Here is a 16,852-nt window from a genome sequence, read left to right as displayed (position 1 = left end):
TCATTTGACTTTTTTCGTTGTTTAGACGAAATTGCATTTGTCTGAAATTGGATGAGCAAGTCCTTCACCATTGCAGCTCCCATCCCTATTCTAGTTATCTCACCGTTGGTTATCCCACGGCTAGTACAGCTCTCTAGTCAAGTACGCCTATCCTAATTAATGTAGTGCACATGCAAGCCGCCCATCCTTGTTCTTATTGCTCAGAATTTTACTCTTTCAATGTACCGTAATTGCCATCCCTAGAAAATTACTCTCAATTAGATCAGTATACCAAGCCTGAACGACTCTTACTCTAAGAAAGCTCATGTTCAGTTTGTCTTGATGTCCATGTACAAGTGGGGTGTTGTCAACCAAGGGGTCTCTCTATGGTTTAACCTGACCAGAACCCTGTTTTGTAACAGAATAGTGTAACAACTTTGACATTGTACTTCTTGAGCTGTGCATTTAGTCGTTCAGTCCTTGATAGGGGTACACATACATTTTTATTTTACATGTGTGTGGGAGTATATGTATAGAGTCATTGGCACTATTGTGCCTTAAATGTCCCCCATGACCAACTTTGCTGGTATTAAAAGCATCATTGGAAATGTAGGGCTTTGAGGCATTTAGTCCTGTATTCAATTGAATTAAAAACAAAAAACAACAAATTGCCAATGGAAGGTGTAAATTCATGGATAACTTCAACGGCTATATGCAGATCAATACACAGGCCCCCACATTGTACAATGCATTGTCAGAGAGAACGTTTAACTGCATAGTGTAAAGTTCTGTGTCCTGTGCCGATGTACAGTATCTCACAAAAGTAAGTACACCCCTCACGTTTTTGTAAATGTCATTATATCTTTTCATATGACACTCTGCTTCAATGTAATGTAGTAAGTGTAGAGCCTGTATAATGGTGTAAATTTGCTGTCCCCTCAAAATAACTCCACACACAGCAATTAATGTCTAAACTGTTGGCAACAAAAGTGAGTACACCCCTAAGTGGAATTAGCCATTTTCCCTCCCTGGTGTCATGTGGCTCGTTAGTGTTACAAGGTTTCATGTGTGAATGAGAGCGGGTGTGTGAAATTTGGTGTTATCGTTCACACACACTCTCATACTGGTCCCTGGAAGTTCAATAGGGCACCTCAGGGCAAAGAACTCTCTGAGGATCTAAAAAGAATTGTTTCTCTACATGAAGATGGCCTAGGCTATAAGAAGATTGCCAAGACCCTGAAACTGAGCTGCAGCACAGTGGGCAAGACCATACAGTGGTTTCACAGGACAGGTTCCACTCAGAACAGGCCTCGCCATGGTTGACCAAAGAAGTTGAGTGCATGTGCTCCCCGTCATATCCAGAGGTTGTCTTTGGGGAAATAGACGTATGAGTGCTGCCAGCATTGCTGCAGAGCTTGAAGGGGTGGGGGGTCTGTCAGTGCTCAGACCATACGCTGCACACAGCTTCAAATTGGTCTGCATGGCTGTCGTCCCAGAAGGAAGCCTCTTCTAAAGATGATGCACAAGAAAGCCCGCAAACAGTTTGCTGAAGACAAGCAGACAAAGTACATGGATTACTGGAACCATCTCAAACATAGAAATGGACGGCAGATAAGAGCCATTAGAGCCCATCTAGTCTGCCCAATTTTCGAAATACTTTAATTAGTCCCTGGCCTTATCTTATAGTTAGGATAGCCGTATGCCTATCCTACGCATGCTTAAACTCCTTTACTGTGTTAACCTCTACCACTTCAGCTGGAAGGCTATTCCATGCATCCACTACCCTCTCAGTAAAGTAATACTTCCTGATATTATTTTTAAACCTTTGTCCCTCTAATTTAAGACTATGTCCTCTTGTTGTGGTAGTTCTTCTTTTAAATATAGTCTCCTCCTTTACGGTGTTCATTCCGTTTACGTATTTAAATGTCATATCCCCCTGTCTCGTCTTTCCTCCAAGCTATACATGTTAAGATCCTTTAACCTTTCCTGGTAAGTTTTATCCTGCAATCCATGAACCAGTTTAGTAGCCCTTCTCTGAACTCTCTCTAAAGTATCAATATCCTTCTGAAGATACGGTCTCCAGTACTGCGTACAATACTCCAAGTGAGGTCTCACCAGTGTTCTGTACAATGGCATAAGCACTTCCCTCTTTCTACTGCTAATACCTCTCCTTATACAACCTTATATACCAATGGCAACCTCCTGTATTTTTAGAGCACATTTTTAAAAAAATAAAAGGATTTTTTCTTGTAGATTCTGGCACTCAATATATTTTTGAATTTCGCTAGTTCATACATTGCATAAACAGAATTGCTATCAACTTTTTTCTAGAAAAATGTAAAATAATTGTAATTACTGCTTGATCAATACATCCGCTTGCGCCTCTTCTAGCTGTGTTGAGATCTGTTTGTGATCTAGATTTGTCTTTCGAAGATAGATTCCCTTCTAACATCCTCTACAGACAGTGAGCTGCAGTGTGATGTGAATTCTTCGAGGCTTCCAGAATTAGTATACATAATACACAGAGGAGGTGTTACTCACTGCTACCAGCAATGTGCTAGACTTTCTGTAATTAATCAAACCACGCTTCCGCTCACAAACACACCTTATTGTAGCACATTTTCTCGTTGCTACAGTTTGCTAGTCCGTAATCGTAGTGAGGAAATTGGGAGATTGCCTAGCTTATAGGCATTTAATAGAGATTTTCATGCATATAGCATTGGCTCTCGATTTCAGGGAAGGGGGACACAGATCACTATGTGGATATACATTGTGTGTCTGTGTGTGTGCGCGCAAATTAATAACGTACATTATAAGACAGCAGAATTGTCAAAAATCTGATTTATACTGATTTATACTCCGCTTGATATGTTTGTTTTCTTTTTTCTGAACCATGGTTATGTAATATTTTATACAGGGGTGTTAACTATGTGAATTTCAGATTAAAGGCCAAATTAGCTGGACTGCAAGCATAACTGGCTTAGAAATGCTTTAAAGTTCGGCTATTTGGACCTTGCATTTAAAATTCACCTTGCATTCTCACTTTGATGAATAGGCCTATATTGTACGACTGGCTTCCTGGCACAGTCAGAGCGTACCATGCGAATAAATAGAGCGCGTACAATATTGCACACGATGGAGCGTGTGTGCGTACAACACTATGGAAGGAAAGGCCAGGTGTGTGTGCACTGGTCTGAGCACTCTTAGAGCATCATGGGACATTGATGTCACTCTGAACATGGACGTACTGTGCAGGTAAGTGCACCCTACACTTACCCAAGTTAGTGTCTCCATATTGGTTACTGGGATAAGGGAAAGAAGGACTGACTTCCAGAGACGTGATGGCTCCTTTAGTGTGCCCTATCCATCATATTTCACAGGCGAGAAATCACCTAATGCTGCTGACTGCTACATGAAAAGTGCTCACCTGCAGTACATTGAATTTATTCATATTGTGCAGGAGAGAAATCAATGAACAGCCTTTGTAGAATGATTGCATTGATTTTCAGATTTGTCAAGTCATGCAGGTTGCAAACCTGGCGGACTAGCTGTGTTACTCGCTGTCAGAGCGAGAGCATGTTTAATCACACTTTCTCTGCACTTATAGATAAGTACCATAACCACTACCTCAGCCAGAGAGACATAAGCTCTCTGTGTGAGCTGAGGCCAGCGGTGCTGGGCTTAGCTCATTGGCTGAGAGTAATCCAATGAGCTGGTCCTGTTCTGCAGTTTGTGGCTCAGGAGAGCTAACAGGTGCTTCCAGCTTCCCGACTGTGCTGGTGGAGGCGGGGAAAGGTGCCTGGTGGACCCAGGCAATATGTAGGAGCATTCTAAACCAGTTTAACTGCTTACAATGGGGGGCCCCAGAGCACTCCTGGTGCCATGGCTGTAGTGGTTATGGTGCTTGGATGGTTCCTTTAAATACAGGGTATTTAAGCTCATAAGCCAGCAACTCAGTAATGTTCAGTGTTTGGGCAGAATGGCACCCTGGCACATGTGTACATTAGCATGGCATACCTCATCCATAAGCAGGTATAATGCGTATGACACTAATTGTGCCACAGACACCCACCGTTACCATCCCAGCTCTCCTGGTCAAACTTGGCAGGTCTGAATTTTATCGTTTAACTCCGTGTTCCCCAAACTCCGGCCCTCCAGATGTTGCTGGCCTACAACTCCCATAAATCTCAGCCTATCTATTTCATTCATAGAATCATGGGAGTTGTAGTTCAGCAAAATCTGAAGGGCCGGAGTTTGTGGAAGCCTGGTTAACCTATGAACTCTACAGAAAACAACAATCATGGTTGTCACTTTCTATAGCAGGGGTGGCCGGGGGGTGGATGGATCCCCCCTGATACAATGCCATTTTTGCCACTCTAAAGGCAGTCGTAGTTCTAGAACATTTGGGGACCTACCTTTTGTCCATCCATTTCTAGTAGCATTGCTCCCTAGACACCCATCTTTGCATTGATGGGCAGTACAGGAAAAGTGTTGCCCTGACCATACTGCAAATTGGAAATGCTTTAATTAAGTCAGTTGATCTGAGCCTCCCAGTCAGTTTGAAACTGTGTCCTGTATGGCATTTATAGTAAGTATGGGTAACTATACTCAGGTACTGTCTGTCCTTTAAAGACACTGGGCTTTTTTAATCAGTTTCTCTGGTAGTATGTGTTGCCATGGTAACCAGTGCCTGCTGCATGCGTATGAGTGACAGGGGCCATTATATATTCCCAGTGTGGAATTTTTATTATTAAATATCACCAACGCAGCTGCAGGATTTATTAAGGTTTAAACTGTTAAACCTGACAGATTGTTTTGAACAATGGTACAGAAAATGACCAGGGTCCATCCTGCAAACATGGCTGACACTGGAAAAATGCTAATTACTAGCAAAACTGGGGGGCTGGGGGGGCATTTATTTTTATATATATTATTATTATTATTTTTTTTTCAACCTGTTGAAACCTGTCCATTAAAAGGGAGAGTTTAATATTTAACCATTTCACTCTAAGCTGAGGGTTGGCATATCCCAGGAATTACATGGGTCTCTATCCATGGAGCAATGCTGACGCTAACTTGGAGCAATCACCATGGCAACCAACAGACTAATGCTGCCCATTGCTCTACTTTCATCCCCTTTTCATCAGCATTGCTTTTGACTCACGTCATTGAGATAGACCCTCATCATTTAAATTATATATATATATATATATTTCTATATAAAAAAGCAGCACATTGAAGCAATTAAATAGAATGTTGTGCAGTAACTGATTATAACTAGCAGGAAGCTGTTAACATTGTAACAATCTGTCCCTGAAAGGGTTAATTCATGGACAGCAGTTGGGGGTGCTTGTTATGTAAATCCAGTATCTCCCCCCCAGCAGCCCATTGGTGTGTTTAAATGTAAACCTGTGAGCACCCCCTTCTCCAAACACACATACAGGCTCCCTCCCCCCTGTTACTGCTCAGTGATGTAAGAACTCTATGTGGGAGGGAGGGGGGAGAGGATAAGCCACAAGTGACCGTGAGTGCAGAGCTGGGGAGCAGTGCAGGACCCAAAACATGTGTCCCCATCACCTCCCCCAATCTGGGGGGCTCCCCGCTTCGCTCAGTGGGGGGCAGCACAGAGCTGTGACAGCTGGCTGCATGGGCATTTAAACTTGCCATTCCCTGTGCATCCCCAGCCTTGCACTGCCCACCAATCCGAGACTGGCATCACCCCAGCATCCCCAACACAGTGGCCCTAATGGCCCCACGATGATCCGCTTCTTGCTGCTGCTCCTGCTTCTTCACGGGGCCGGTAAGTGACCCCCCCCCCTAATACATTGCTTTTAAACTGCACCCCCCATCCAGACCCCATGATCACCCCTATACCTACCTAGCAAGGTCACACAGACAGGGAAGGGGCAGCCCATTTATAGGTGATATAATTTACATTTACCCCACCTGGTCATAGTATGTGGATATAGTGTAGATACTGTGTAGAAGGCATGTTTTATATCTGCTGCTGTCATTGATATTCAGGACACAGACATAGAGGTGGATGCATGGAGGAATATTGAGAATTAAATGATGACAGTATAACCCATTCCACAGCCTGGCTTGTCTAGCTATGTTTGTTTTGTATCACATTTTCCTAGCACATCCCCCCATTACCCCTGGATTAGACACACATTTTACACACACTTCTAATTAACAGCATCTGGGGATCTGTGTGTTCAAAGCATTGCATGAAGCTGAGCCCTAGCTCTTATTAATTCACTGGATACATGAATAGAAATGGGTAGATGGTGTATGTATTTATTGCATCAAAAAAACTGCAATTAGTAATAATTAGCATGGATCCTTGTAGCATATACAGAGTATATATTCATGTATTGGTAGAATCTGCAGAATCAGGATTTTCATATATTGTTTACTGTGTTTATTTTGTACCCGGATTTCCCTTTTTCATGGGGTTCATGTGGGTTGAATCTGGTTGAAGATGTTTTATAATCCCCCCCCCCCCCCCTGCAGTTGTTGGTTTACTGCTCTCAAGGTTATCAGTCAGATGAAGGCTGACTGGCAGTGATGGGTGGATGATGGCTGGTGCTTGGATTATGTTTTACGTTATTCTTGTTATTAGTTATTCTGGACGAGTCTGTTTATGATAATATCACATGCTTGTGTGTCATTTAATATTGCTCATGGACAATTCACTGGTGCACCCCCTCCCCAACCCCCAATAAATAAATATTTTATATAGTTCTTTGTATCTCTTTTTTCTGTATTAAAATTGAGCAAAATAAGAATAAGCCTGGGTGTTATCAGTGCCCCCTGCCGCCATGTACCCTTACCATAATCTGTGATTTCAGTACTTAGAGATTCCAGTGACCCGATTACATTCTTCCTCACAAAAAGCACTCTGCTTTCTCAAAGGATCATCTTGCTTTCTAGATCACTTTGCTTCCACAAACTAGACTGCCATGCTTTCTCAAAATAGATTGCACTGTTTGCTGAAACTAGATCATTCTGCTTCCTCAAGCTGGTTCTCCCTACTTTTACAAACTAAATCACCCTACTTCATAAAACTACATAATCCTCCCTTCCCAAACTAGATCATCCTTCTTCCCCAAACTAGATCATCCTTCTTCCTCAAACTAGACCATCCTTCTTCCTCAAACTAGATCATCCTTCTTCACCGAACTAGATCATCCTTCTTCACCGAACTAGATCATCCTTCTTCACCGAACTAGATCATCCTTCTTCACCGAACTAGATCATCCTTCTTCACCGAACTAGATCATCCTTCTTCACCGAACTAGATCATCCTTCTTCACCGAACTAGATCATCCTTCTTCACTGATCTAGATCATTCTTCTTCCCCAAACGAGATCATCCTTCTTCCCCAAACGAGATTAGCATTCTTCACCGAACCAGATCATCCTTCTTCCTCAAACTAGATCATCCTTCTTCCTCGAACTAGATCTCCCTTCTTCCTCGAACTAGATCATCCTTCTTCACCGAACTAGATCATCCTTCTTCCCCAAACTAGATCTCCCTTCTTCCACGAACTAGATCATTCTTCTTCCCCGAACTAGATCATCCTTCTTCCCCAAACTAGATCATCCTTCTTCCCCAAACGAGATCATCCTTCTTCACCGAACTAGATCATCCTTCTTCCTCAAACTAGATCTCCCTTCTTCCTCAAACTAGATCATCCTTCTTCCCCAAACTAGATCTCCCTGCCTCCCGAAACAAGATCATCCTTCTTCCCCAAACTAGATCTCCCTGCTTCCCGAAAAGAGATCATCCTTCTTCCCCAAACTAGATCATCCTTCTTCACTGAACTAGATCATCCTTCTTTCCCAAACTAGATCATCCTTCTTCCCCAAACTAGATCATCCTTCTTCACCGAACTAGATCATCCTTCTTTCCCAAACTAGATCATCCTTCTTCTCCAAACTAGATCTCCCTGCTTCCCGAAACAAGATCATCCTTCTTCCTCAAACTGGATCATCCTTCTTTGCCAAACTAGATCATCCTTCTTCCCAGAACTAGAACACCATGCTTCATAAAACTACATTATCCTACTTCCTCAAACTAGATTACTCTGCTTTCTCAACCTAGACCTCCTTGCCTGCTCAGACTAGATCTGTGACGGAGCTACTGTACTCCGACTGAGTACCTCCGCCAGTTCAGCTTCCTTGCTGTTATGATGGACTCTGAAGCACTTTGCCGAAGTTTGACTGGGGTCTCTGAGGTCCTCTTCCACTGGACCAGGCTGCAATGATTATAGCTCTGGAGACATTCTCCCTAATATTTGGGGTATTATAGCTTTCCCTCAAATATTAGATGAGTCTGAATGTAGGGGGTAGAATGCTCTATATCAGGGGTTCCCAATTAATTTTTCTTGTGGAACCCTTTGGAGGAACCCCTCCAAAAACCCCCCAACAATTTTGCGGATGTGCTGTGTATCTGTGTGTGTGTGTGTATATGTATGGATCTGACACACAGATACACAGATACACACACTGGCACATGCAAACACAGATACATACACACTGACACACACTGGCACATGCAAACACAGATACATACATACATACACACACATCACACATAGTGGCACACAGATACACACACTGGCACATGCAAACACAGATACATACACACTGACACACACTGGCACATGCAAACACAGATACATACATACATACACACACATCACACATAGTGGCACACAGATACACACACTGGCACATGCAAACACAGATACATACACACTGACACACACTGGCACATGCAAACACAGATACATACATACATACACACACATCACACATAGTGGCACACAGATACACACACTGGCACATGCAAACACAGATACATACACACTGACACACACTGGCACATGCAAACACAGATACATACATACATACACACACATCACACATAGTGGCACACAGATACACACACTGGCACATGCAAACACAGATACATACACACTGACACACACTGGCACATGCAAACACAGATACATACATACACACACATCACACATAGTGGCACACAGATACACACACTGGCACATGCAAACACAGATACATACACACTGACACACACTGGCACATGCAAACACAGATACATACATACACACAGATACACACTGTGTGTCAAGGTGTGTGTATCTGTGTGTGTGTGTATATGTATCTGACACACAGATACACATACATAGTGGCACACAGATACACACATTGACACACAGATACACATACTGACAGATACACACACCTTGTGTTACAGAGTGTTAACGTTTTACCAGAATGGCTAATGTCTGCCAATGAATATTGACCGCCATTCCTTCTGCCATTCTGCAGAAGCCAGAAGTGCATCACTGGACAACCAGGGAACATCTGAACTTGGTGGGGATCCAGGCACGAGGGAAAACCATTGCTAAATTGTTTGCCCCATTACTGGGGAACCACGCCAGGGTACTCTTGGCACCATAATCACTGCAGCAAGCTCTAGTAGTTATGATGCTTGAAGTAACCCTTGAAGCTACACCAGCAGTCCAGGTTTTGCCAGTTTACCAGAAATGGGAAATATCTAGATCCTAGACTGTCAGTGTGCCTGAAGACCAGACTGCAAACTAATACTCTCTAGATCAGTGGTTCCCAAGCAGGTCCTCATGGACCACCAACAGTCCAGATTTTGTCATTGTCTACATTGGGATAAGAAAGGAAAACACATAAATCCTGGACAGTCAGTGGACCACGAGGACTGGGTTGAGAACCACTGCTCTGATCATTCTGCCTCTTACACTCACACCACTGCATCCTGTATCCTTACATATTTACTACACTATTCTAACAAACTTTAAGCCTACAGCACAAGGAGATTAGCTTGGGGCTCTTCTTTTTGGGGTGCTGTATAATTGGTCTGTAAATACCCCTGACGTGGGACATGTAGCTTAGCAAAACAAATCTAGTTGATGAGCACAATATCCATTGACTTTATCCCATGCTAAGAGATCTCAGACTACTTCTGCTCATTTGTTCCTCAGTGTAGGAACATCTCATATGTTCTAACTACTTTACTGCTTTATCCTTTCCACCAAAGAGCTGCACCCGGTATCTACTACAGTTATTCAAGTTTAATAACTATGAAAGTTGCTATCATGTAGTATCTCTCCATATTTTCCTCCGTGGTGGACACATTAAGGTATGAATGGCAATATTTGTTAGTAAGACCATGCACCATTTTAGTCCATATACTTTGAATGAGCTCTGATTTATTATAGAAGTTGGCGGATCGGCATTAAGTTTTGTCAGTGTTTCATGTAACAAATGTCCGACTTCTCTGGAAATAACATCATTGAATAAAACTGAAGATCACCTGTAACTTGGGTTAAAGGACCACTATAGGGCACCTAAACCACTTCAGCTCAATGAAGTGGTCTGGGTGCCAGGTCCATCTAGCATTAACCCTGCCTGCTGTAAACATAGCAGATTCAGAGAAACTGCTATGTTTACGTTAGGGTTAATCCAGCCTCTAGTGGCCGTCTTATTGACAGCCGCTAGAGGCGCTTCTCACTGTGATTTTCACAGTGAGAAGACGCCAGCGTCCATAGAAAAGCATTGAGAATGCTTTCCTATGGACTGGCTGAATGCGCACGCGGCTCTTGCCGCGCATGCGCATTCAGCCGATGACGGCCAAAGGAGGAGGAGGAGAGTCCCCAGCACCGAGGGTGCCCGGCGCTGGAGAAAGTTGTGTGTTTAACCCCCTTCCTCTCCATTCAGCCCAGCGGGAGTGGGACCCTGAGGGTGGGGGCACCCTGTGGGCACTATAGTGCCAGGAAAACGAGTTTGTTTTCCTGGCACTATAGTGGTCCTTTAAGCAATTTTTTGATGCAATGCTCTGATTTAGCAATCACCATCCAGTTCTGTCAAGGCAAAGACAGGGCACACAATGCAAAGGCACTTAAGGGACACTGTAGTCACCAAAACATCTTTAGTTTAATTAAGCCATTTTGTGTATAGATCATGCTTCTGAAGTCTCACTGCTCATATCACTGTCATTTAGGAGTTAAATCGCTTTGTTTCTGTTTATGCAGCCCTAGACACACCTCCCCTGGCTATGATTGACAGAGCCTGCATGAAAAAAAAACTGGTTTCACTTTCAAACAGATGTAATTTACCTTAAATAATTGTATCTCAATCTCTAAATTGAACTGTAATCACATCCAGGAGGCTCTTGCAGGGTCTAGCAAGCTATTAACATAGCAGGGGATAAGAAAATCTTAATTAAACAGAACTTGCAATAAAGAAAGCCTAAATAGGGCTCTCTTTACAGGAAGTGTTTATGGAAGGCTGTGCAAGTCACATGCAGGGAGGTGTGACTAGGGTTCATAAACAAAGGGATTTAACTCCTAAATGGCAGAGGATTGAGCAGTGAGGCTGCATGGGGCATCTTCTATACCCCAACCCTGCTTTAACCTAAATTGTTTTGGTGACTATAGTGTCTCTTTAGTTCTAGGAAAGCCACAGATACAGCTATCTACATTTCATTTTATTCTTCTGACCTTACAAAAACATATTTAAATATAAATATTTAAATTACTAAAAAGTGTCAGTTTTTATTTAAACACACAACTTAAAAATTAGAACACAATGGTGTATATGTTTGGAAGATACACAGAGAAATGCACTAAAATGGGAATCAACAAGGGATCTGCAAAAATGAGGCAAAAATGGGGGAGCTGGAAAGATTCTCCAGCAAATGATAGTAAACTATCCAGCTATATTTTTACTGTTATGATGACACAAAATGTGACATTCTACGGTCCGTTCTAGACAACACCTGATATAGTGAATAATATCTGCTAAATCTTTCCCTTCCTCCTACTGTGGTCCATCTATTGTGATTTTTTTAAACTTAGTGGGCATTTTAAAGGTGAACCTTTGGATACCTAATTTTCCAATATATGTCCTGAGCTGGATTACCCTTGTGGCAAACAGAACCTCGCCACGTGCTTTTGGAGGGGCCTGCTTGCCAGCCTCCTGCCAAACGACTATGGGCCAGGTCAGCGACTGTAAAGACCCATATTTAATTCCCCTTGGTTCGGCACTTTCCATTTGTGCGCATAGAACCGAACGCTAGCTCCCTGGCGGCCGTTCGCATGGACCAAAACCGCGAATAGACTTCAGGGGGACTTAGCAGGAAATGCCCTAGAACTATTTTCAGCATGAAGACTTTGCGGTTCCCGGTCGGTTCACCAGCGACACTTAGTCGCGATTCTATGGAACTGTTTTCTGCATGAAGACTTTGCGGTTCCCAGTGGTACTTAGCCGCGATTCTATTGAACTGTTTTGGGCATGGGACCATGCGTGCTGTTGATCAAATTTTGACTTCCAGGAAATTCCTGAATCCCTGAACCGATCTGGGTGATTTTTGGATATGTTTGTCACCCAGATCGGGGCTTTTAGGGAATGTAACTTTTATGGGATTTCCATGGGTTTTGGGTGTACTTATGGGGTGTTGTGGAAAATTGTGTTTTTCTGCCTGGAGATAATTAAGTTAGCACAGTTCCTGATTATTCCCAGGCACAGGGGAGGGATTGTCTAATTTTGTATGGGAGGGTCCTGGACCTGAGAACCAATGTAATTGCATGTATGTTTGTACTGTAGTCTACTCTCAGGTCCAGGGTTGAGTGCCCCTTGCATGGGGACTTGCATAAAAGGCCAGTTGTGGCTGCCAATAACCAGTTCCAGTTTACCCTCAACACAGAGCCTCGTCTCGTGCTTGTAGGGGAAAGCCATACCAGCTATAGTCGCTGATTTTGGGATTGTTCTTTGGATTGCAATAATCGCTAACTCTTGTAAGAGCTGTCCTGCTATACTCTCTGGAGGAGGAGAGGTCTGGCCACTGGAAGCTGGATCCTGGTCTTTGGTCCAGGGTGGGTAAAAGACAGCGAGACCCTTAGCCAAGCTGTAATGCTGAAAGTGGGGACTACGGTGCTAATGGTGTCTGGTGGAGTGCTTGGAAGTACTCGGTGAGCACTAGGAAGCAGCGACTGGCGGAGGCACCCAGTCGGGGTGCCAGGCGGTCCACCACAACCATATTTGCTATATCTTTAATACACTTTTAAAAGAAATCTCAGCATCACATGACAAAAGGTTCCCACGAGTTATAGATGTTTTTCAGTGTTTTGATCCGTGGTGTACATTCCAGAGAAGTGTAAAAAGGAAAATTAAAACAGCAGGTGTTAGACAGACAAAAACAAAATGTCAACAGAACCAAAAGGTGAAGAGGGCTACGCTCAAGCTTAGTAATAGTTTTTGTATATCTCAACCATGTCCGACTAACTAAGTATATTGTGCGAATAATCTGCGTGTGTTCTGCCTGACTTTCCTTGCCCAAAAAACTGACAGAGGACACTGGAAAATGGGATGCTTTTTGGTGTAAAAGAGTTGCACAAATTAATGATTGTTGTTTTCATTACATGACAGTCAATCATTAAGGCCAGTCCACTGCGGACAGACTTTTACAGAGAGACCTGTTTCAGTGTTCTCTGCAGGGTCCTAATGCCCTGAGCGTAGCACGAGCATATCTAATTATACACTTGCGTGTCTCTCTTTGGGGACAGATTCCTGATGTCCCCAAAACGTAGGACACCAGAAAATGAAATCGTGACTCTCTGAAGAACAGTAGTACTACAGTACTCTGACAATAAAGAAGGCCTACCAAAAATCCCAGTTTCAGTGGGACAGTCCTGTTGTCCTTTTGATTTGGAGTCGGGCTGTGACCAGCGGTGAGGCTGTGCTAAAAATTTTTAGGTGACTTACTAATAACAATTTATGCAACTTAAATGTATTTTATAACAAGAACAATGTATCTTATTACACAGACTGATTTCTAAACACATTTATTGTAGTTTAAAGACACATTACTGGGAGTATTATTGCTGTGGAGCTCTGTTATACACTCAGACACACCAGCAATAGGGAGCTCCTAGAAAAGAGGGACATTAGGATAGAAAAGAGGGACAGATGTCTCTTTGCTCAATATAGGGATTGTCCCTGCTAAATAGGGACACTTGGTATGTCATTATTTTTATTAAAGAAATGCCTGTGTTCACACTTTATTGACTGTAATGTTTTATGTTATCACTGTAATGTAATGATCAGCCCAATAAAAGGGCAAGAAATAACAACAAAATGAATGAACAGAATGTGTTGAGCAAAAAGTAACACAAAAAACTAAATCAAAGGGAAATGTTCAAAAGTAATAAATAGTGAAATGAAAACCTGTCAAATTCCCGTAACGTATAGATCCACCGCAGTTGACATAGTGCTCGGGGATCTTTGCAACTGTATGACTTCCCCAAATCAAGGCTAACTAAGAAGCCAGTGTGTTCTGTGTGCTTTGATAAGAGACCCTTGTGGTTGGAAAGGCCAGTATGCCGGCCGCACGCTGTCAAGGAAATGGATTTGATTCTGAAATCAACCAAATCCATCTAGAGGCTATTATGTTGAATTCTTATGACTCACTTGCCGCCATTGCTTTTAAGTCACTGTGGAGGGTATTATTACTATATCTGCACGTTGGCGAAAAAAAAAATACATAGCTTGCTACTAGTTTCTGTGAAAGCAATAACCCCTTCCATAGCACTTTCTGTCCCTCTCAGCCCCCCAGGCCTGCCTGCCTTAATCTGAGAAAGGTTTTCCTGCAGATAAGGTCACTGCTTCTGTCCGGGGGAATCTGCGGAAGCAGCCCAGATTTTATCCGGCTTCAGGAAACAGAAGGACAGGATATTTCAGTCCTATAGTCGAGCTCTAATGGGGAGGGTTCAACATAAACAGACTTTTACTTTTTCACACCAGAGAAGAGTGACTGGCTGGCAAGCGAGACAGCGGACACGTATTTGGGGTTTTCCCCATTTTTCTATCTCCTTAGGAGAGCAGCCCAAAACTACATTAAGTAAATGTCTCTGTTGGAACATTTCTGATAAATCGTAAAAATATGGAACTAATGTAGAGAGGGCCCTGGTGCAATAAACATTTTTTGGTCTAAAAGTTATATCCCATTTGTCATACAACTCCAACAACACTATGCCAGCTGGGGATCTACCATTTTCCCAAACTTTGAGGATTTTATTTGTGAGCAGTGTTTGTGTGTTTGAATATAATCATGTTTTTGTATAGAGTATGTGTGTGCATGTAGCGGTGTATTTGTATGTACTGTTGCCATTGAAGTGTAGTGCAGTGTTGGCTTTTAAATACAGATGTGCTTTATTGTGTAGTGTTTGTATGAAGTGGCTGTTTATATGTATTGTTTTTTTTTTGTCAATCTGTATTTTTATTGAGGTGAAGCTTTTAACATAATGCAGAAACAGTTGGTTAATAAGACCTATAGTAGGGGTTACAGGCTGCCACATGGAGTGCCCCAAGATTCAGCCGACTCCTGATAAGCATGTAGCGTCTGCTGGGAGTGACAGGGTAAGTATGCCAAGTGGGCGCCATCCTCCCGTACCAGGCCTGTGCAAGGGCCATCACCTCTGAGCCACGGACTCTGGAACTTTGCAAGTCCTTCCCCTGAAAGGGGCAACGGAAGTCCTGGATGATCTGGGGCCTGGTTCGGCCTCTGGTTCTCTGTTGGCGTGGTCGACGTACTGGGGGGAATCCCCCTGTGGCCCATAGTCTGGGTAGGCTGCTGAAGCGAATAGCTTGCGTCGGAACAAATGTGCCGCCCGGAGGGGGTCCTCCCGTTTTCTCACCCCTGCTCCTCTGAACTCCCCCTGTAGATGGAGGGTGAGATGCTGTCAGGCGTTCTTCCAAGTGTGCCCAGAAACGGGCAAACACAGCCTCCATTGATGCCATGGATTTGCTGCTATGTGCAGGTTGCTCTATATCGTTGTTCCTTGATGTATGAGTGCTTGCGCCCACTAGTTCAGGCAGGGCAGGCCATTCACAATGCCTTCCTTTGGCAGCCATCTTGGGACACAAGGCAGGGATTTAGTGTTGCAGGCCCGTCTGTTACTAGTTGTGAGCAGATCAGCTCTCCATTGGGGACCAGGATATACCCCACCGGTCCAGGGGGGGTAAGGGAGCTGTAGATAGGCTTCAGCCTGTTGTGCTCACCGGGTCGAGAAATCGGCCACTTCCCTCGGTCGCCGGGCATGTAAGGCTGCAGATCCAGAATGAGGTAAGTGATTGAGCGACCGAGTCAATCTGGACATAGGACGTTGCAGGCTTACATAATGTCGGTCTGCAGCTGAAAGAAGGTTTTGTCTGTGTCTCACAAGGATGATTTAGCCGGTAGATGAAGTTTGTATAGCCGGCGCTAACAGCATATGCGTCTGGCCATAATGAGTGTCTGGCCCCGTCCCCTATATGTACTGTTTGATTACTGGGGAGTGTTTGTATGTAGTGTTGGATTTAAAATGCGGGTGTACATTTGTGTGTGGTATTGGTGTTTGAATGAATGGGTGTGTTTGTATATGATTTTGGAGTTTGAATGCAGGAGTGTGTTTGAATGTAATGTTTGTGACAGATTGCAGGGGTGTGTTTGCAGCGATATGTGCACACACACACATACATTGACATATACATACATATATGATATATATACAGGCTGACCCATAAACACATACACATACATACAGGCTGACACACACACACACCTTGACACACAGATACACACACTGATACACTGACACAATGATATACACACACACACACACACTGACAAACACATACATGTCATGTTTTTATATTTGCAGCCACCCTCCTGTTAACTTACCTTTTGTGTGCAGAAAGGTGGCTTGCTTGGGCTACTGCTGAGAGTGATAGATGTGTTGGGCTGGATCAGATCTCTCTCTCCACTTGTTATC

The 16,852-nt window shown here is 43.4% G+C and overlaps 1 protein-coding gene across 2 annotated transcripts in view; it reads left to right on the top strand.

Moving 5' to 3' along the window:
* The first annotated feature begins 5,496 nt into the window (after nucleotides 1-5,496).
* LOC134571874 (mucin-17-like) overlaps nucleotides 5,497-16,852 on the top strand; it is a 61,022-nt gene continuing 49,666 nt past the window's right edge. For both annotated transcript variants that reach the window (XM_063430529.1, XM_063430530.1), the window contains exon 1: nucleotides 5,497-5,779. In XM_063430529.1, the coding sequence (XP_063286599.1) occupies nucleotides 5,737-5,779 (43 nt within the window). In that variant the 5' untranslated portion in view covers nucleotides 5,497-5,736. The remainder of the gene's footprint in view (nucleotides 5,780-16,852) is intronic.

This window comes from Pelobates fuscus, chromosome 8 (genome assembly GCF_036172605.1).
Source record: "Pelobates fuscus isolate aPelFus1 chromosome 8, aPelFus1.pri, whole genome shotgun sequence".
In the NCBI taxonomy this organism is placed as follows: Eukaryota; Metazoa; Chordata; class Amphibia; order Anura; family Pelobatidae; genus Pelobates; species Pelobates fuscus.
Note: the sequence above shows the minus strand (reverse complement) of the source record. Positions and strands in the feature narration are given on the sequence as shown.